Source organism: Aspergillus multicolor, assembly GCF_047715735.1.
Source record: "Aspergillus multicolor strain CBS 133.54 unplaced genomic scaffold BDW74scaffold_37, whole genome shotgun sequence".
Classification (NCBI taxonomy): domain Eukaryota; kingdom Fungi; phylum Ascomycota; class Eurotiomycetes; order Eurotiales; family Aspergillaceae; genus Aspergillus; species Aspergillus multicolor.
Window position 1 is genome coordinate 176,802 of NW_027395988.1, and position 18,232 is coordinate 195,033.

The 18,232-nt window shown below is 51.3% G+C and overlaps 9 protein-coding genes across 9 annotated transcripts; 6 read left to right on the forward strand and 3 right to left on the reverse strand.

Moving 5' to 3' along the window:
* The first annotated feature begins 251 nt into the window (after positions 1 to 251).
* Positions 252 to 2,604, forward strand: BDW74DRAFT_161657 (14-3-3 adaptor artA-like protein). Its single transcript, XM_073725823.1, has 8 exons — positions 252 to 679; positions 848 to 855; positions 920 to 966; positions 1,036 to 1,055; positions 1,117 to 1,128; positions 1,212 to 1,486; positions 1,547 to 1,634; positions 1,702 to 2,604. Exons 1-8 carry the CDS (start codon positions 668 to 670, stop codon positions 2,050 to 2,052), a joined length of 813 nt encoding a protein of 270 aa, XP_073579291.1. The 5' UTR covers positions 252 to 667; the 3' UTR covers positions 2,053 to 2,604.
* BDW74DRAFT_161666 (uncharacterized protein) lies at positions 1,465 to 2,604 on the forward strand. The gene is made up of 2 exons (XM_073725824.1): positions 1,465 to 1,486; positions 1,547 to 2,604. Exon 2 carries the CDS (start codon positions 2,205 to 2,207, stop codon positions 2,595 to 2,597), a length of 393 nt encoding a protein of 130 aa, XP_073579292.1. The 5' UTR covers positions 1,465 to 1,486; positions 1,547 to 2,204; the 3' UTR covers positions 2,598 to 2,604.
* On the reverse strand, positions 2,587 to 4,144 carry BDW74DRAFT_161668 (eukaryotic translation initiation factor 3 subunit J). Its single transcript, XM_073725825.1, has 3 exons — positions 3,860 to 4,144; positions 3,725 to 3,801; positions 2,587 to 3,661 (listed from the first exon to the last, which is right to left on the reverse strand). The coding sequence occupies exons 1-3, from the start codon at positions 4,023 to 4,025 to the stop codon at positions 2,960 to 2,962; spliced, it is 945 nt and encodes a 314-aa protein (XP_073579293.1). The 5' UTR covers positions 4,026 to 4,144; the 3' UTR covers positions 2,587 to 2,959.
* A 20-nt stretch (positions 4,145 to 4,164) lies between these two features.
* Positions 4,165 to 6,318, reverse strand: aspf22 (enolase acuN). Its single transcript, XM_073725826.1, has 5 exons — positions 6,261 to 6,318; positions 5,745 to 5,877; positions 5,626 to 5,682; positions 5,224 to 5,563; positions 4,165 to 5,169 (listed from the first exon to the last, which is right to left on the reverse strand). Exons 2-5 carry the CDS (start codon positions 5,866 to 5,868, stop codon positions 4,374 to 4,376), a joined length of 1,317 nt encoding a protein of 438 aa, XP_073579294.1. The 5' UTR covers positions 5,869 to 5,877; positions 6,261 to 6,318; the 3' UTR covers positions 4,165 to 4,373.
* A 545-nt stretch (positions 6,319 to 6,863) lies between these two features.
* On the forward strand, positions 6,864 to 8,451 carry rpt4 (proteasome regulatory particle base subunit RPT4). Its single transcript, XM_073725827.1, has 4 exons — positions 6,864 to 7,252; positions 7,318 to 7,704; positions 7,755 to 8,211; positions 8,270 to 8,451. Exons 1-4 carry the CDS (start codon positions 7,036 to 7,038, stop codon positions 8,388 to 8,390), a joined length of 1,182 nt encoding a protein of 393 aa, XP_073579295.1. The 5' UTR covers positions 6,864 to 7,035; the 3' UTR covers positions 8,391 to 8,451.
* A 201-nt stretch (positions 8,452 to 8,652) lies between these two features.
* BDW74DRAFT_93871 (glycoside hydrolase family 47 protein) lies at positions 8,653 to 11,349 on the forward strand. The gene is made up of 4 exons (XM_073734119.1): positions 8,653 to 8,725; positions 8,807 to 9,484; positions 9,542 to 10,186; positions 10,234 to 11,349. The coding sequence occupies exons 2-4, from the start codon at positions 8,986 to 8,988 to the stop codon at positions 11,214 to 11,216; spliced, it is 2,127 nt and encodes a 708-aa protein (XP_073579296.1). The 5' UTR covers positions 8,653 to 8,725; positions 8,807 to 8,985; the 3' UTR covers positions 11,217 to 11,349.
* On the reverse strand, positions 11,350 to 13,084 carry BDW74DRAFT_93872 (M20 family metallopeptidase). Its single transcript, XM_073734120.1, has one exon. It carries the CDS (start codon positions 12,752 to 12,754, stop codon positions 11,483 to 11,485), a length of 1,272 nt encoding a protein of 423 aa, XP_073579297.1. The 5' UTR covers positions 12,755 to 13,084; the 3' UTR covers positions 11,350 to 11,482.
* Positions 13,085 to 14,944: 1,860 nt separating this feature from the next.
* BDW74DRAFT_93879 (uncharacterized protein) lies at positions 14,945 to 16,884 on the forward strand. The gene is made up of 2 exons (XM_073734121.1): positions 14,945 to 15,448; positions 15,543 to 16,884. The coding sequence occupies exons 1-2, from the start codon at positions 15,145 to 15,147 to the stop codon at positions 16,724 to 16,726; spliced, it is 1,488 nt and encodes a 495-aa protein (XP_073579298.1). The 5' UTR covers positions 14,945 to 15,144; the 3' UTR covers positions 16,727 to 16,884.
* BDW74DRAFT_93880 (uncharacterized protein) lies at positions 16,885 to 17,511 on the forward strand. The gene has a single exon (XM_073734122.1). It carries the CDS (start codon positions 17,042 to 17,044, stop codon positions 17,402 to 17,404), a length of 363 nt encoding a protein of 120 aa, XP_073579299.1. The 5' UTR covers positions 16,885 to 17,041; the 3' UTR covers positions 17,405 to 17,511.
* The last annotated feature ends 721 nt before the right edge of the window (positions 17,512 to 18,232 follow it).

Below are 18,232 nucleotides of genomic sequence, written 5' to 3' on the forward strand. Positions count from 1 at the left end.
AGCCAGTCAGCGCATCTTGGAAGGATATCCTGATGAGCTTGTGGATTTTCAATGGATCATTTGTGATGTTAAGCCAGCACGGGTGCGTCATGAACCAGTAGCTACGCCGTAGGGCTGGAAGGAGGCTGTGTTCCAAAGTAGAATCGATGAGGCATTTCGAAATGCGAAATGTTTGAATCTAAGCAGTGGATATTTCCTTGTGTAGTTTTCCCTGCAATATCCCTTTTCACTCCTATTCATTGGTTTTCTTTTGCAAATAAACCTTTTAGGAGTCATTGGGGGAGACGATTTTCAAGGTTGTCTATATAATACATACTCCCCCTGGGCACGGACTCCTTTATATGGATCACGTGAGGCTAGTCTTGGCAGCATGCGCAGGTGACCATGTCATGTGCCGGAAGTTCTGCCCTGGCGGTGACCCCTTAAACAAACCAAGCAAACACAAACACCGGGCTGCCGCTTTCTCGCTAAGCCAGAGTGGTCGTCACCTCACCGTTGTTCCATTGCTTCCTGGTTGCTGTGATCGCATTCAACTTCCCCCAATCCTTGTTGCTTCTGTGCTTGTGGCTCTTCCCTTCCACGTCTTTCGCTTCTTCAACCTCACTCATCACCTCTCAACTAAACCCCTTGCTCCTTATCTCTCCCGACTCCAACCTAATCGTCCACCATGACTTCTGAGGTATGTTATTCTCGGCCCAACCCCTCCATCTGGTGTTATCAATACATCATGGGTATCATGATGCTATCGCCTTTCTTTGCCTTTTATCACTTTTCCACCGTTTACTTGTCTTAAATACACATTGTTTGTTTAGTTCATACTTTGCTAATGATCTTCTCCTTCGAACAGCGTGAAAAGTAAGGGTCTAGACTTTCTGGATTGCCCCAGATAAGAGCCGAACTAACCCCCCTCCTCCTCCAGCAAGACGTTCCTCGCCCGCCTTTGCGAGCAGGCCGAGCGCTACGATGGTAAGATGCTTTGGTCTTCAGTCTTGGGTTGGATTTCCGAGTACTAATCTTTGGTCTGCCCCGCTACAGAGATGGTCACGTATATGAAGGTGAGTGCTAAGCGCCCGCGCTGTAATGTCTTTGGACTGGACATACTAACTCAATCTATAGGAAGTCGCCAACGTATGCATACCTCCGCCTCGAACTCCTGATATGTCTTTTTCTTCGCTCACTGTCGCGTCCGGGGTTACTAACCATCGTCTTAGATCGGCGGCGAACTCACTGTTGACGAGCGTAACCTCCTGTCTGTCGCTTACAAGAACGTCGTCGGTACTCGACGTGCCTCGTGGCGTATTATCTCCTCCATCGAGCAGAAGGAGGAATCCAAGGGCTCCGAGCAGCACGTCGGCATTATTCGCGACTACCGTCAGAAGATTGAGACCGAGCTGGAGAAGGTCTGCCAGGACGTCCTCGATGTGCTGGACGAGTCTCTTATCCCCAAGGCTGAGACCGGCGAGTCTAAGGTCTTCTACTACAAGATGTATGTTTTTATTCACATTTAGCGTGAGGATGCGATTGCAGTGGCTGATGTGACGAATAGGAAGGGTGACTACCACCGTTACCTTGCTGAGTTCGCCTCTGGAAACAAGCGCAAGGTTGCCGCTACTGCTGCCCACGAGGCTTACAAGGTATGGCTCTACTCTATGATTTTGCATCCCCTTATCAGGGCATGAGCTGATTACATACGATATCTAGAACGCAACCGACGTTGCTCAGACCGAACTTACCCCCACGCACCCCATCCGCCTGGGACTTGCCCTGAATTTCTCTGTTTTCTACTACGAGATACTCAACTCCCCTGATCGTGCCTGCCACCTTGCCAAGCAGGCTTTCGACGACGCTATTGCGGAGCTCGACTCTCTCTCCGAGGAGAGCTACCGTGACAGCACTCTCATCATGCAGTTGCTGCGTGACAACCTTACTCTGTGGACTTCATCCGACGGCAACGAGCCTGAGAACGTGTCTGCCCCCAAGGAGGACAAGCCTGAGGAGGAAGCCGTCGCTCCCGAGGAGAAGCCCGAGGAGACCAAGGCCCCCGAGTCGTAAGAGCGGTGTTTTCGTTTTACTTCTTTGCTGTATCAAAAAACCGCGTTACGTGATCGGCGTTCCTTGCTGGACGTACGACTACACCCCTGGAAGTATTTTGCGAAGGTCTGTTTTAGCTGCTTAACAGGTTTGGACCGGCACTTATCTTCCACATGTTCGGGATTATCTGGGTCGGCCAGCGGAGTTTGACATTCGGAGAGCGGAGGAAAGGGGCGAAGTGGACGTTATCTATCTCTCTTTTATTCTCTCTTTTTTATTCCCACCCCAGCAAGATACAATGTGTTAGTCCACGTTTTCTCACTTATCGCCTTCCACCGTTGACCCTTGCCCCCTTCCTCCTTGTCGTTGCCCATACAATCAGAAGCCATAGCTTCAAGTTCCGAATCCAAGTAGTTGATACTGTTTGTAACCGTGCGCAAATCTTGTTTACGGTCATTTTAGAGTTCATGTCAGCACATGATGAACCGTCCTGCAATCATGGTGGTTTGTTTTTATGGAGAAACAGATTATATATAATACTGGCCTTTGATCACATTCACCAATAAGACTAAACTTCCATTCACTTACACATTTAGGGAGAGGTAGTAGGTGACAAGGCCTACAAACCAGAGCTGTAGCGTACATTTAGTTTAGCTCAAATATACAGTATCTATCCGATCATGTTCAACAATGGAAAATCAAGCAGCACCCTTTTCTGCTTTTCGGGAACGGACGCAGACGCAAAAGCGAGGAACCAGAATGACATTCTATTGAACGAGTGGTGCTCAATGCTGTACTTGAAGTCGAGAGATATGTTCATCAGGGAAGATGTACAAAATAAGGAAACATAGTCGACCTATAACCTAGACTTTCAACTGAGCGAGAAGTATAGATATAACGGTAGAAAGATTGCAAAAGAGAAAAGAGATCACATGAAGTCGTCGTCGTCCATCCCATCGTCATCATAAGAGGTCGTCTCAATCCTGTCACTTCTCGACGCAACCAGCGACACCTTCGTCTTAGCCGCCTTAGTCTTCTTGCTTCCCTTATCGGCCGCTCTTTCCTCCTTCATCTTCTCGTTGCTAAGCGTTGTCAGCGCACTAGCCACCTTCTTGATATCACCACTGGGCAACTCCTTGGCCAGCTGCTTGGCGAACTCCGGTAGCCAAAGCGCGTACTGAGGCTTCTTGCTCTGCGCGCTCAGAAGCGGCGCAAGGGTGCTCGTAACCTTGGCAAACTGCTCCTTAGTCGCCGGCTTGAACAGTGACATCGCAGAGAGGTCGACTGCCTGCGTCGGGTCGCCCGATGCATCGTGCACAACGATCGTCTTGTTCTTGCCCCGGTTGCGGTTGAGGTCAATGTCGCCGAAGAGGTCCTCCGCGTGCTTGAGGTCGGAGTCCTTCTCGGTGGCGCGCAGGCGAGCGCGCTTCTCGGCCTCATCTTCATCACTGTCCTCGTCCTCTTCCTCCTCCTCGACCTTGCGGCGGGTCTTGTGTTCGGCTATCCGCTGCGCTTTGCTCTTCTTGTTTGCGGCGGCTTCGGCCTCCGCTTTGGCTTTGGCTTCGGCAGCTTTGGCGGCCTTTTCGCGCTCTACCTCGCTATCTTCGGCGGCGTCCCAGGAGTCGAGGACCTAGTTTGAAGTTCAGTGATTAGACTTGTCCTGCTGAATCATGGGTAGGCGGGATGTTTATACATCTTCATCCTCCTCGTCGTCGAATCGGCGGCGGGCAGCAACGGGGGGAGGGGAGACGCTGTCTTCCTCTTCTTCGTCTGTTGCGCACCCAGAATTAGTACTCCGCGGGGCAAGGCGAAGGAATTTAGAACTTACCCCACTTTGATGGCGGCATATTGGTGAAATTGAAATAGAGGAGAGTAAAGGAAGGAGGGGCTTCAATGTCTCTTGGGTGAGCGAAAAGGCAGTCCGCAGAGCAGGGATCTGTCGTGGACACAGGCAACTGTCTGAAGTGGACAAAAGTCCTTTCTTTTGCCCGCATCCCTGGACAATGACCCAGGTGGGGCTGGTAACTAGTCACGTGCTCAGTGCCCGATCTTGGAAAACTTGCCTCAGGCTTCTATAGAATAATGTGCGCGGCAGTATGCTGTAGTTTATGTTTACAGGTTTAGGGCTGCTCATGATTTCTGGAACTTTTCATTAGGCCACTATATCACGTAACTGGCTAGTAGATTCGTCATCATAACTGTCCCTACCCGGCCACTCGTTGAAACAGCTCAATTATGCTGTTCGAGCAAGTGAGGTTAAGCGCCCAAAGACTCGAGTCTTGCCAGTTCGGGATTCCAAACCGATGGTTGTTCGATTGAGAAATTTGGTTTCATATCTGCATTTACAGGTTGACAGACTTGCGGAAGTTGGATCCGGCGTAGATAGCGTTCTCGCCGAGCTCCTCTTCAATACGGAGGATCTGATTGAGCTTAGCCAGACGCTCGGAGCGGGCAGGAGCACCAGTCTTGATCTGTCCAGAGCGGAGACCGACAGAGATGTCGGCAATGGTGACGTCCTCAGTCTCACCGGAACGGTGGGAGACCATGACACCCCAGCCGTCGGCGTAGGAGTCCTTGGCGGCCTGGATGGACTCGGTAAGGGTACCGATCTGGTTGACCTTGAGGAGAAGAGCGTTGCAAGACTTGAGCTCAATGGCCTTCTTAATGCGGAGAGGGTTGGTGACAGTCAAGTCATCACCGACGATCTGGAAGTCAGAGGTCTTGTAGAAGTAGCTCCAGGCCTCCCAGTCATCCTCAGCGAAGGGGTCCTCGATACTGACAATGGGGTACTTGGCAGCAAGGGACTTGTAAAGGTCCGCAAGCTGCTCGTAGGTGAGCCACTTGGAGGGGTCACTCTCGGGGTTCTTGAAGTCGAGGTCGTACTTCTTCTCCTCGGCCTTGTAGAACTCGCTGGATGCAACGTCCATGGCAATGTTGATCTTGCCAGTGTAACCGGCCTGCTCAATGGCCTCGGTGATGAGGTCGAGAGCCTCTTCGGCGGTCTGAATATCAGGGGCAACACCACCCTCATCACCGACATTGCCAGCAGACTGGCCGTACTTCTTCTTGGCAAGAGCTTTGAGCTTGTGGTAGACCTCAGCACCCTGGCGGAGACCCTCGGAGAAAGAGGAAGCAGCGCTGGTATATGTTAGTATGTTTCAGAAGCGACAAGAACCTGCGTAAGACACTTACTCGGGAACAATCATGAACTCCTGGAAAGCCAGGCGACCACCGGCGTGGGAACCACCGTTCAGGACGTTCTGGAAGGGGACGGGGAGGACATAGGGCTTCTTGGTCCCAGCCAAGTCGGAAATGTGAGCGTAGAGAGGGACACCCTTCTCAGCAGCACCGGCCTTGGCAATGGCCAGACTGACACCGAGGATGGCGTTGGCACCAAGGTTGCTCTTGTTGGCAGTTCCGTCAAGCTTGTTGAGGAACTCGTCAACCTTGGACTGCTCCTTAACGTCGAGGTTCTCCTTGATGACAGCGGGGGCAATGGTCTCGTTGACGTTCTTGACGGCAGTCAGGACGCCTATGTAGAGATCATTAGTGCCCTTCTTTATATTGTACATAATGAAGAGCTTCTGAACGTACCCTTGCCGAGCCACTTGGACTTGTCACCATCACGGAGCTCGTGAGCCTCGTGCTGACCTGCAATGGTAGTCAGTAATGGTATTTTTCCTGCAATTGGCGCATCCTCAGAGATTACACACCAGTGGAAGCTCCAGAAGGAACAATAGCACGGTGGAGACCGGTCTCGGTAACAACGTCGACCTCAACGGTGGGGTTACCACGAGAGTCGTAGACGGAGCGGGCGTGGATCTTAGAGATAGGCATTTTGATGAACTAGGAGGATAAAGTCAGAGAAGAGGAAGAGGAAAAATTTCGCAAGACGGAGACGTCAACAAATATAACCAGACGGGGAGGCAAAGAGTTGCTGGGAGTGGTTTAGCAGGCGGGGATGTGGTTCACCGATGGCCCAAAAAGAATGATGCCAACAGGTGAGCGATGGAGTCGTCCGGTCAATCGTTGATAGATCGAGACCACATGGACTTATGCTCAGGAAGATCATAATGTGGAGGGGCATACCGATATGTCAATTCGGTCTAGTAGTGATGACAATGCTATGTAGTCTGATGATGAGGAGGGGTCAAGCTTAAGCTTGTGGGATGGTGGGGTTGTAGAAGAGTATAGAGGACCTTAGGCAGATGAAAAGAGACGGAACTTACCAAACTTTGGACAGCGGAAGGAGTAAAACAAAAACAGCAAGGGGGATTACTGAGGAACAACAATTGGGCTGGAATCGGCTGGTTCTTGTATTCTACGCAGGTGTCTTCCTCCGAGTCTTTCCAAGGGGATGGTGGGGCAATGACCGCCTGTTTGTTGGCTCAGGAGGCTTCACTGACGCTCTACAGCGAGATCTCCCGTACACCCTCGGCGCGAGGCGGGTGACAGGATGCCTGTGAGTACTAAATCATCACTTGCTTGGTGTAGACGCCGGAGTCATTGTTTGTGCCATACTTGACCTATGCCTTTGAAGCACTACAATGCTGTAGATCCCACGAAACAAATGGCGGAGGCAACTCATATCTAAGCACGAAGCTCTTCTACTCCGTACGTCTAGGCAAGTATGTCCCAAACCCTTAACCTCACGGTTCTCAGAGCATCAATATAACCCGCAATTCGGCAACTTAGTTGCGTAATGACCTTTATGAGGCACGATAATGGAGCCGGATAAAACAGACACCTGGATGCCTGAAAGCTACCGGATAATAGTTACTGCGCGACATCTACTGCCTGAATTAAAAGGCACGACAAGCTGTCATGTGATCGAGTGCCTGGTAGCTCGGGTGAGCTGGAGAGCTAAGTCCAGATACCCTTCTATCAGCATCTCCGTCATCGCCCCGTTACTCTCTCACAGTCAAGCCTTTTCCCTATCCGACATACTGTGACTACTCTGACCACACTACTTATTGATTATACATCTTTGATCTTCGATTCACCATGAACGGCGCTGTTGATCCCGAGAGGGAGCAGGCGCTGGAGGAGTACAAGCGGAGCCTGCTGGATCTCCGGGAATGGGAAGCTAAGCTGAAGGCGCTTCGGATGGGCATCAAAGACTTGCAGCGGGAGTTTGATATATCGGAAGAGAACATCAAGGCTTTGCAAAGTGTCGGTCAGATCATCGGGGAGGTGCTGAAGCAGCTTGACGAGGAACGATGTACGTCTTCTGCATCCATTGGTCTCTTTTGTTATGTTTCACGCGACAGCAGCTGACCTTACTAGTCATTGTCAAGGCTTCATCCGGGCCCAGATACGTTGTCGGTTGCCGTTCGAAGGTCGATAGGGCGAAACTGAAGCAAGGCACTCGTGTTGCCCTCGATATGACGACTCTCACCATCATGCGCATGCTGCCGAGGGAGGTTGATCCATTGGTGTATAACATGTCTCTTGAGGACCCCGGGCAAATCAACTTTGCTGGTATTGGTGGCTTGAATGACCAAATTCGTGAGCTACGTGAAGTCATTGAGTTGCCGCTGAAAAACCCTGAGCTATTTCAGAGGGTGGGTATCAAACCGCCTAAGGGCGTATTGCTTTATGGACCACCGGGAACTGGCAAAACGCTGTTGGCGCGTGCCGTAGCGAGCTCTATGGAGACCAATTTCCTGAAAGGTGAGCTTATTTTCGCGGCGTCGATGTAGTGTTCCACTAACGCGGTCTAGTTGTCTCGTCCGCTATCGTCGACAAGTACATTGGTGAATCCGCACGGTTGATCAGAGAAATGTTCGGATATGCCAAGGAACACGAGCCTTGCATTATCTTCATGGACGAGATTGATGCTATCGGTGGCCGACGATTCTCCGAAGGTACCTCCGCGGATCGAGAAATTCAGCGAACGTTAATGGAGCTTCTCAACCAGCTGGACGGTTTCGACTACCTGGGAAAGACAAAGATTATCATGGCTACAAACCGACCTGACACGCTCGATCCGGCCCTGCTGCGCGCTGGTCGTCTAGACCGAAAGATCGAGATCCCCTTGCCTAACGAGGTCGGTCGTCTTGAGATCTTGAAGATTCACTCCAGTGGTGTGCAGGTAGAAGGCGACATTGATTTCGAGAGTGTTGTGAAGATGAGCGATGGTCTGAACGGAGCTGATCTCCGTAATGTTGTCACGGAAGCGTACGTCATATCCTTTCTTCCCCATCGCGCACCTGGCTCATAGCTAATATTGGAACAGTGGTCTTTTTGCCATCAAGGACTACCGGGATGCGATCAATCAGGACGACTTCAACAGGGCCGTCCGTAAGGTGGCTGAGGCGAAGAAGCTGGAAGGCAAGCTCGAATACCAGAAGCTGTAGACTAGTCACGCAGATAGCATGTCATTTACAGAACCCTGCATATTAGCCTTGTTCAAGCGACGCTCAGTATACATACTTAAGTAATGTTTGTATTCTGAGCTACTCTTCAGCCTGTCTGTAATTCTAGCCAAGGCGGTTGCTTGCGCTGGTCGGCCAATAGAAACGTGTGCGGACTGAAACCGCAACAAGTGGCCACTCCTGCAACAACCATCAATCCAAAACGGTTCCCTGCAGGACAACTATATATTCACCATTAGAGGGTGTTTACTCCGCGGCGAACGTGCAAAAACAGCGAAATAACTACACTGCCTTCGCCGATCTTACACAGCATTCTGGTTCGTGTTGCCATTCTTATTGCACTCCGCTCCGCAAGCGATATTTCGACAGCTCCGGAGATGCTAACATTACAATTACAGGCTATTTTCCAAACGTCTCGATCGTGACTATTGCCCAAAACGCCGTCGCCGAAGCACAACGATAGCAAACTGGTCTACGCCGGGGCCACTACCTATGCCGAACGCTTAGCTAGAGTATCCATCGCCACCTCGCCCTTTGCGAGGCCAACATTCAGTGCTTGAACGGACAGGCCCCGGTCATGTCTTTCCCCAACACTCACGGCAGCCCCCCATATCCTACCTCGCGCTCCCCTTCGGAAAAGTACTGGCAGGCCAGTCGCAGCCCCGGGACCAACGGTCTAGGGGGTTACGGTTTTTCTCAACCAGCTGGGGTTACGAACAACTTGAACAATTTCTTTTCCGGCGACCGCAGTCTACCCATGTATAAGGACAAACCATACTTTGCGCCGCGGCGTACGGGCCCAAGGTTTAGACGGAGAAGGGTTTTCCAAGGCATACTTCTTGCATTTGGTCTATTCAGTCTGTGGTATATTGTTACTGGGCCCAGTGATACATACCGGTCTCCTTGGACACCTGATACAATTAAAGGGGAGGAGCTATGGAGGTGGGTGCAGACCCTGGACTCGGAACAGCCTTATGACGGCATTCCGTTAAAGAACGTCAATTGGGACGCGCGACGGGAGAAGGTCCGAGATGCCTTCGTTGTCAGCTGGGATGGCTATGAACAGTATGCCTGGGGTATGTTGATATGGTGCCTTCTCGGGCCGGTTGATTACTGACGTATATCGCTGGAAGGTTTTGATGAGTTTAATCCGGTCACTAAGAAAGGCAAGAACATGGTCAAGGGTGGAATGGGATGGCAAATTGTGGATGCGCTGGACACGTTGATGATCATGAATCTGACATCCCGTGTACAACATGCGCGAACCTGGATTCACAATTCGCTGCAATATGACCAGGACCATGATGTGAACACCTTTGAAACCACGATACGCATGCTCGGTGGCCTTCTCTCCGCCCACTATCTCTCGACTGAGTATCCGAGCCTGGCCCCCATTACCGACGACGACGTCGGGTCCCCGGGCGAGGACCTATATATTGAAAAGGCTACCGATCTTGCGGAGAGGCTCCTAGGTGCTTTTGATTCGGAAACCGGTATTCCCTATGCCAGCGTCAACCTCAACACCTCTACTGGTATCCCATCGCACTCAGACCGCGGTGCTTCGTCTACGGCCGAGGCTACTTCGGTGCAACTAGAGTTCAAATATTTGGCCAAGCTGACAGGGGAAGCTGAGTACTGGCGCATCGTGGAGAAAGTGATGCAGGTGGTTGAAGCCAATCAAGCGCCAGACGGCCTTCTCCCTATCTATATATACCCAGATACGGGCAAGTTTAGAGGAGCCAACATCCGCCTTGGTAGCAGAGGCGACTCCTATTATGGTACAAGTCCTGAAGTAACCAATTATTTCATTGCTAATGATCTTCAGAGTATCTTCTTAAGCAATACCTTCAAACGTCGGAGGAGATCTACAGAGACATGTGGGATGAGGCCCTCATAGGGATCCGCAAACACCTCATTACATATTCAAAGAACGCCAAACTGACGATTTTGGGCGAGCGACAGGCTGGACTTGACGGTCCTTTGATTCCCAAAATGGATCACCTCGCCTGCTTCCTCCCAGGAACGATCGCTCTGGGGGCCACAGAAGGCACCACCCTCTCTGAAGCCAAAAAATCTCCCAATTGGACCCGCCGCAAGGATGAGGAGATCCTTCTCGCCAAAGAGCTCATGAAAACCTGCTGGGCAACATATCTGGCGACTCGCACCGGACTTGCGCCCGAAATCACTTACTTTGATATCGACAGCCCGTATATTTCAGAGCTAGAGCGTTACCCAGACTCCACGCTAGCTGCAGGCAACGTAGACAAGAAGCCCGTGGACAAGGATCTCCCGCTCAAATCCCAAGCGCTGTACCCTCTCGCAGACTCAAAATCAGATCCCGATTCCTGGCGCGGCGACATCATTATGCGCACCCAAGACAGGCATAACCTCCAACGCCCGGAAACCGTCGAGTCACTCCTTTACATGTACCGCATCACAGGCGACGAAACGTACCGCCACTGGGGATGGGAAATGTTTAAGTCCTTTATCAAGCACACCGCAATCATCGAGAAGTCGTCTCACTACGAGACCGAGTCCGGCGACGCAACAACATACCGCATCGTCAGCTTTACCTCGCTTTCGAACGTGAACACCGTTCCGCCGACGCATCGCGATAACATGGAGAGCTTTTGGATGTCTGAGACGCTGAAGTACTTCTACCTGCTCTTCTCGGACCGCGACTTCATCTCCCTCGAGGACAATGTGTTCAACACCGAGGCGCATCCGATGCCGAAGTTTAAGCCTACTGGTGATCTGTCTACGGGCTGGACGCGGAGTGAGAGGGTACCTGAATCTGTACCCGTGTGAGTTTTGTTCGTCTTCTTCTATTGTTCGTCTATATATACCTTCAACTGGCTGGTGGCTATTGTCATCTGTCGTTTTTTGCGTAGACTGGAATGCATTCTGGAGTTTGGTTTCAGTTTTTTGTATGTATCTTCTAGGCTGGCCTATACTGTATAACTATAAACGATGACTAAAATTGTATGAGCGGGGTGATGGCGGGGTCTATACTTCTAAAAGCCAACTTGGTGCTTCCTATTTTATCTAGCCAAAATGGAGATTGGGCAAAGCGATTAGACCCGTTCCAACGCAGCATCAATAAGCTTTTTGTAGCCCTTGACAGCCTCCTCCAGCTGCGCAACCGTAATAGACTCATGGTCTCCATGGGCAACATGGATACTTCCAGGCCCATAAAGGTATCTCTTCGAGTCATTTTCCTTGAAAATCTTGAGATTCGGCACGTCGGTTCCGTAGTTGACAGTCGTAATCTCAAACCCAGATACATCGGTGTCAAGATCTTGAGGCGCATATCCACCAACGCCACCGTTGGGTCCTTCGGCAAACTCCACAGCAACATGAGGGTTATCGCCCGTTGCGTTGGCAACAGCCGCAAGCACAATCTCCATTGCGTCCTCTGGGGTCCCGGCAGCAAGGCGAACAGCAACATCCGCATCCGCTGCTGCGGGAACGACATTTGCGGCTACGCCGGCTTCAACCCGGCCGATGTTCACTGTTGTGCGGCCGTACTTCTCGCTCGAGGGAAGCCCACCCTTTTCGACGGGGGTATCGCCGAGTTTGTCGATGACCGAGAGCGCGGGGAGGATGGTGCTCAGTGCGCTCTCGCCGAGCCATGGGTACCCAGAATGCGAGGACTTGCCGGTGACGTGGACATGGAAGGAGAGCATGCCTTTGTGTCCAGAGACAAGAGCGAGGTCAGTTGGTTCGCCGAATATGATTGTCTTGTAGCCATCAACTAGAGAGGAGGGTGCATCTGGGGAAGGGTTGAGGGTCGTATTTGTCGAAAAAGCACGCATGCCCGCGCCGCCAACTTCTTCGTCGACGACAAAGAGTAGAGCTAGAGGCGCGGAGGGGTTGTCTTGGAGTGTCTCCAGGGCCGCAAAGACTTGTGCGGCGACACTTCCCTTTGCGTCGTCGCAACCACGGCCAAAAATCACAATGTCCTCGCTGTCATCATCGTTTTGCACCGAGTATGGGATGAACGGAGGCACAGTGTCGATGTGGCTTGTAAGAAGGATTGATGGTTTGGAGGAGGCGGAAGATGGATACGCGAAGACGTTGAACCGGGACGTACGCCCAGGAACAGGTTGTTTGATCACATTGAAGTTGTGAGATTCGAGGAACGAGAATAGAAATTTCCCAACGGCTGATTCGTTCCCTGAGACGGAAGGGATTGAGACGAGGTCTCGGTGGAGGGAAAGAAATGGGGAGTTATTGATGAGAGACTCTGGGGAGCGGTCCGCATGTGAGGCGAGCGGGTATTGTTGCTCTGGGTTTGCAGTGGCGAATCTGGTCAGAGCCAGAACAGTGAGGAGGGAGAGTTTCATTGCTGCTTTTGCGGTATGGGCATTCCTTAGGTCAATTGGTGGTCAAAGGTCTGTGTCTTTTGAGGTGGAGGTGAAGTTGGAGTAGTACAGCCGTGATGTCGTGATGCGGGGACGATCCACAAGCTCGACAACGGCCAGCCGAGGATCAACTTTTTACTCCATAAGAATAGACCGAAGTATAGAAAATAGACATGTGGGAAATATATCCTTCTCACCAACCTTAACTGTTTTTTAAAGATTCTAACCATGGATTGGATCATCCTCTGGTCTTGGGTTGGTGATTGATGTCATTCGAGGCCACCGCCATGGTGTTAGACCAGCAGAATGACACCGCCCACGGGAGCTACGGCGGCCACAGCAGCACAAAGTGCAGCACGAAAATGACGCACGGAAGAGGTTCCCGGCAGACAAATCTCCCCGAGGCTCCAGCGTCGTCATCGTGGCCATGTTGCGTATCTATAGCATCATCTTCTATTGGGCGACTTGCCCTAACCGAGGAGGGTATTTTACCGCACAGCTACCCTTGTGCTCAATTCCCCGGCCAGTTGAGAGCAAAGCGGCGGTCTCAAAGCCGCTCGGCATAGTAAGTCTCCAGATTGTTAGCCAAAAATGCAAGACACCAGCTGCGAAGCCGGACTGTAAAGGTCAAAGAGCCACTGGTCGACCCTGAAAAAAGGGCACCAACGCGAGCACGCCTTTTCGGCTTGGCCTCTGTCATCCACGGACGGGGACAGGGATTCTGGAAGCAGGATCTGCCGGCCGTTTTTGTGGCTTTCAGGGCCTCGCCTTTGAATTCCCGTGATTCCTTGGTTCGAAGTTTCGGCCAGAAGCATGAGGCGAACCATATTGCCGTTTATGCTGCCCATGTGGGTTTGACGTCGGCATCAATATTTTGGAATCGCCGTCCTGCGTCGACTCGCATTGGTCCTTGTTGATAATCCGCGATGAAGGGCGTTTATGGACCTACCAGAAAGAGAAAGTGTGCACTGTGCAAAGTCCCTGGCGCCGAGAATAATATTCCATGTTCATTATCCCCCAAGCCCCAATTCTCGACTTCCCAGCCGTTCGAGATCCAACCTGGCCAGGGTTCTGCTGACGCTCGCTGCTGGGAGGTCAATTGAAGATTGGACCAGTTCGTTCGGACATATATGCACTGTGCAGGATGCCATTGTCTCAGATTCTCGACTGTCTGTGGTTGACTTGATAGCTCCTGGTATTTTTGGACGTTGGCTTCCTCCTGATCGTTGATGGGTCGCACGGCGCCGACGAGATACCCGACGAGTTGGACCAGTCGAGTCGGTCGGAGTCTAGACGATTTTAGTGTCAGATTCTTTTGCTGGGGGAGTGGGTTTGAAGTCCTTTTAGGGTGAGACTGAGGGCTGATCGGTTGAGTTTCAAGATGTGTTAGATTGCGATGTGCAGCGTCATTGTTCTTGAGACCGTTGGACGCTAGACTAGTAGTCTCAACTGTAGAGATGAGTATAGGAAGTACTCCGTACTGAGCTCTCGTCTGCTGTCCAGAGCTTAAGCTTTCGTGAGACTACTGAGTAACCAATCTTAAGAGGCAGAGTCGGCCAGTCAGTCGTGGCAACAAAAGCCTTCAAACGGAACCCTGGGACGGTCGCGACTGGACGGTGGACTCTTTGCCTCGACCTGAATTATCCTCTCTGCTCGCTGAGATTTTTCGATGACAAAGTCTTCGCGATAACCAATAATAATAATAATCATCTTCATTTTCTGTGTATGACACCCCAGGGCCTCAGGATCTCTACCCTTGATCGCTCAGGAATCAAACCCCAGCATCACCGCAACAGTCTCTGCGCTGTCACTGCCCGCCAGTTGTCGCCGTCGGCCAACGACCAACGCGCTCCACGTTTTGCCGGCTTCTGCCCACTGCTGCCCTACACTCTGCATCTGATTGCTTCCTGACCTGAGCACTGGCACTGGCAGTTTCTTCTCTAGGCAATAATAATAATCGCCATCTTCCATATTACTGCTGCGCCTGCCGCTTCTTGCCCGCAGCTCTCGCAGTTTCTTCTTCAACCTCGTTGCCTTTAGGACCGCCACACTACTGTCTGCTCTTTTTACTTGCGCATTAAGAGTCACAGCTCCATCCTCTCTCCATATACCTCGTCACCCACTCTCGCATTCTCTTTCCAATTCTCGAATCTCCACTCTCTTGCTACGTTCTTACCTCGTTGACTCATACTACTTGCATCCTCGACATGCCTCTTGTTCCCTGAATCTGTCTTGATCTGCCCTACAGCTGCCGCACGTGAGCAACGTCTTGCTGATCGGCCATTCGAATTCTAAAAATACGCCAAAATCAAGATTCAGATCCAGATCGACCGAGGAAACGCAAATAAATAATTAAACATCCACAGCTCGCAATGCTGAAACTCTCGCAGCTTCTCGAAGCCAAACAGCGCGAGAGCATCGACACCATTGGCGATCTTTCGCCTCCATCTCGCCAGCCTCCCCAGTCTCCATTAACCGCATCCACCCCAGTTTCACCCGCGGTTTCTTTGTTTTCCGCCAAGGGCCATACGCGTTTCTCCAGCTCCGCGTCCTCACTGGTCTCGTCTCCTGGCCATGGGAATTCGATGGATATCGCTTGCCGGAACCCCTTGACAGGTGTAAAAGAAGAGGAGCCGCATGGGTCGCAGGCGAGGGATCTCGAGGAGGAATACTTCCGTACGCTGCCCTTGCTCCCAGCCTCGTTCTGATTTTGTTTACTCTCACGGTTCTTTAAAGTTCAAAAAATTCCCGGCTAACAATGGATATGTAGATCACTTCGATCAAGGGTTGTCCGTTCCTGAAGACTCATATCTATCTACAGTCAGTACTTGCGACGAGTACAGTTTCACCGATGCTGGGATGGATATGACGCATTCTCCCAAAAAGAGGCGGTCCGACAATGCCTCTGCAAACGGTCTTTCCCGCATTGGCTCGCGGATATCCACCATCTCAAACCGTTGGAAGTCCAAACGAGGATCCGACGGCGCAGATGGGGAATCATTCTCACCGCAAATGCGGTCTCGGGCTAATTCTTCTGCGTCTGTATTCGCTGTCAGCCCAACTACAGCAGCCCCGATGAGCTGGGTTGAGGCCGCCCAGATTCCTCCTTCGCCTGCAAGGACAATTTTTGAGGAGCGTCTCAGCGAGTCTGGAATGCAACCGATTGATATCGCTAAAGCAAACCAACAAGACTACGACGAGTCTGCTCCGCAAGCAACCACTCCTTTGCTCCCGCCGTTCATGGGCGACGACCTTGAATACCCCGTTTCGGTAATGCAGTCCCCATTACAATCACCATCTGTTGCCGACGTCTCGAATGCCAGTCCAGATCCAAATGCACTTAGGGATAGGTTAGCCAACCTCCCGTCGCCGCCACTGTCCAGCAAGCCATCAATCGCCTCTTTCAACCGCCCACGAGCTAGCACAATCCGGACTGTTTCTGGAGAAGTGCCTCCATTGACTCTATCAGATCCAAAGGACGAATGGGCGATTGAATTGGGCCATGCCAATTTTAATATCCAGCCGGAGCCTTACGTCCCTGAAGTGTACGATATCGATTCGTTCCGGCAATTGCGAAACCAATGGGACCTAGCACAGTGCAATTTCACCAAACACTTGGTTCGGACTGGAGAGCATTACGGCGTTACATCAAATATCTACCAGTTGACACAGAAAAAGTGGGAGTCGATTAACCGCGAGTGGAAGCGACACTACGAGGCAATGCTCACACAACTCGAGGCGCTGAACGGGCCGATTTTGAGCACTATAGAGTCCCACCGCGGCCCGTGCGAACAAGTCAAGATCCCAACCCTGCATGACAAGAAGTTCCCCGAACTGGGCGACGGCGAGATTGTCGGGCCTATGAAGATTGCGCCGGCGACCGGGCGATGTCGTGATCGGTCATTGAAACGAAACTTTTTTAGGTTCTTCCAAGACCTAGTATCTCGAGCTTAGGGATTTGCCCGCCTCCGACGATATCGAAATCGCCACTGTCCCGCTTCTACGAAGTATCCCTCGAACAAGAACAAAACAAGTTGAGAGGCTTGGATGTACAACATCTGATACCTATGACATTTCGCGCCTCTCAAACGCTAAACAGCGAGCGTGATGACTAATGTTTACTGTCCCATTATGTTTGCGCCCGTGCGATTTATACAGCCACCTCATGTCCTATTCTTTACGCTATGATCTGTGACCCAATAATGACTGATGACCACGATGCGCCAGCGACTACTGACTCGCCAGGTGCAGTCCATTCCTTAATGAAACATGATACCATTCCCTTTGTGTCTTACCATACTATATGATTACACGATGATGATCTTGCTGCATCTTTTTGTGGTGCTGTTGTGCGTTGTGATCAATTCTGTCTTTTACACCTGTATATTTTTCATGAGTCGCAAAACCGCGACAGCGATCAGCCTCTGTCTAGGGGTAAAAAAAGTGGCGGGGACAGGACGGTTGCAAGGATTGTTTATTGCCTGTTATCCCTGCCATGATACTCTAACGGAAGTGGATAACTCCCAAGTGGACGAGACCTTGTGGCGCCTGTACCTCTTGGTGCCGTTGCTCTATCTCACAAGCACGGATGTATATAACAACCATATTCAATCCTATAATGGACATCAATAATCTTGACATTTCCCATCTCTTTATCCTCGGAGTCCAGGTCAGGGTCTAGAAGCGGATTGGCGGCGGAGCAAATAGGTAATCAGACCCTTGCAGGAGATCCTCATGATGAAACCCAATAGTCTCCTAATACCAGCCTCTGCTTGGTACATAGCTGCAGTACCTGGGAGCTCTGACGCAGGGGACACAGTAGAGGTCGGAGGTATATAACCACTAGGGACGGAGCCCAGGATCCGATAAAGAGCTGGTCTGCGGACGGTTAGCTGATTGCATACCGCGATACTGCAGAGCACGGCCAAAAAGAGGCCATAGCTCGAGCTTTTCTAGACACAAATATAGCTACGGCTACGCTACAGCTACAGCTACAGCTTACATAGGATCGATGGAGGCGGGAGGAGGCCCGGGACCCGAACTGCGCAACGTTGTACAGAGGATGATTTGGCTGCGTGGCGTCCGCATAAACTGGTTACTAGTACGGGCCTACTAGGTATATAGTATGTACCGAGGTGGGGAGCTAGAGATAGAGGAGCTGGGGCTTGCTATCCATAGAAAATAGAGTTAGGTAGGCTTTAATATATAGCTATGCAGATGTAGTAAGTGACCAAGTGCTGCCGAAATGCCCTCGAATATAGCCGGTGAACCGCGCTCAGGTTGCAACTCCACTTCGTTGGTCTTCCCTAGGCTAGACCACCCCTCTGTCTTCTTTGGTTTCACAAAGTGTATGAAAGACAGCATCGAACATCGGGAGTATGCTAATGACACAGTATATCGAGGAAGCGAAGCTTTATTTCACGCTAGTATCAGCGCAGCGTACCCCAGGGTGTTCAATCG